Genomic DNA, 1,617 nt, shown 5'->3' with positions numbered 1-1,617 from the left:
ATAAATAGGGTGTTTGCGCAGGCTACTGCCACCTGAACCGTAATGCTTACACGTACACGTCGACTTCCTCAACATAGACCCCCCACACACACGTTAACTGCAGCAAGGGCTGGTAACCACTGTGCGCTATAACTACACCACGTGAATCCGTTCACCCGTCAAACGATACATGTGCAGCATAGTTATATCCAGCGTAATCGACACACACAGACACTTAGCAGGCATGTCGCAAGCCACCACATCCGCTCGGTGCACATACCGTTCGCCTTGTCCGTAGCACTTTTTTGGCCCTCTTGCTGCCACCTGCAAAAGAGTCCCATTTTCAGGACAAATAATAAGTATCTGAGGCTATTCTTTGGATCTATTTCAAGTGACAATTCTAACTTGACACCAATTGAACCAAAAAAAGAGTCCCAGTTTTAGGACAAATAATAAGAATCTGAGGCTATACTTTGTAACAATTTCAAGTGACAATTACAAATTGACATCAATAAAACCAAAGAAGAGTCCCATTTTTAGGACAAATAATAAGAATCTGAGGCTATACTTTGGAATTATTTCAAGTGACAACTACAAATTGACATCAATGTCCCATTTTTAGGACAAATAATATGAATCTGAGACTGGACAAAAGGGACCGCAGTAAGACTTGAGTAAGAGGTGTAGCTTATTCTCTGCCCATTCTCTGCCCATTTCAGCACCCCACACCCACACCCACACTACTACCCCTACCATCCCACACTCCCACACACACACATACCTCCGCCGTCCCAGTCACTGTCGCTCTCCTGTATACTGCCATCGCTACCGTCGCTCTGGTACACACTGTAGCCTTTGGTCTTGGCTCCGCGGGGCTTGGTGACTGAGGTGTCCTTCTTAGTCACACGCTTCCTCGGTTTGTTAGCTGGTGCACGTTTGCGCTTGCGCTGAGTTGTGGCGTCACTGCTCTCGCTTTCGGACTCACTGCTCGATGAAAAGGCGTGGATGTAACGGTCTGGCACCTGCACACAGAGTTGTACGTAAGGTGTATGTGAGTAGACAGAGTTGTACGTAAGGTGTATGTGAGTTGACAGAGTTGTACGTAAGGTGTAAGTAAGTAGACAGAGTTGTACGAAAGGTGTATGTGAGTAGACAGAGTTGTACGTACGGTGTATGTGGGTAGACAGAGTTGTACGTAAGGTGTATGTGAGTAGGCAGAGTTGTACGTAAGGTGCATGTGAGTAGACAGAGTTGCACGCAAGGTGTATGTGAGTAGACTGCATACAGAAAGGAATTGCAGTCGATATCGCGAGTTGCAGTTCATATCCTTACACAAGTGTCGTTTGACTGTTTTTTATGTGAAACACTTTGTTGACACTGAGTATGTCGTCGTTATCAGCAACCAAACTACCTCACAACTCACAACAGATATGTTAATAATTGCCACTGCTACAGTGCGTTGTAACACTGAGTTGCAGTTGAGTGATTTGTAATATTATTTACATGCGCTCACTCAATCACATTATCCAATATGATATATAAAGCTATTTCCCATAAATGTATATATATAATATATATATCCGTGTGTGTGTGTGTGTATGTGTGTACATATATAAACAAACACAAACACAAACACAA

General features: G+C 43.8%; 1 protein-coding gene across 1 annotated transcript; it reads right to left on the bottom strand.

The window, feature by feature from the left end:
- Positions 1-760: 760 nt before the first annotated feature.
- SARC_13951 (hypothetical protein) lies at positions 761-1,001 on the bottom strand (the record flags this gene model as incomplete). The annotated part of the gene is made up of 1 exon (XM_014291918.1): positions 761-1,001. A coding segment is annotated over one exon (241 nt), but the record flags the coding sequence as incomplete, so codon positions are not given.
- Positions 1,002-1,617: the final 616 nt, after the last annotated feature.

The sequence above is a fragment of the Sphaeroforma arctica genome (genome assembly GCF_001186125.1).
Source record: "Sphaeroforma arctica JP610 unplaced genomic scaffold supercont1.3957, whole genome shotgun sequence".
NCBI lineage: Eukaryota > Ichthyosporea > Ichthyophonida > Sphaeroforma > Sphaeroforma arctica.
Note: the sequence above shows the minus strand (reverse complement) of the source record. Positions and strands in the feature narration are given on the sequence as shown.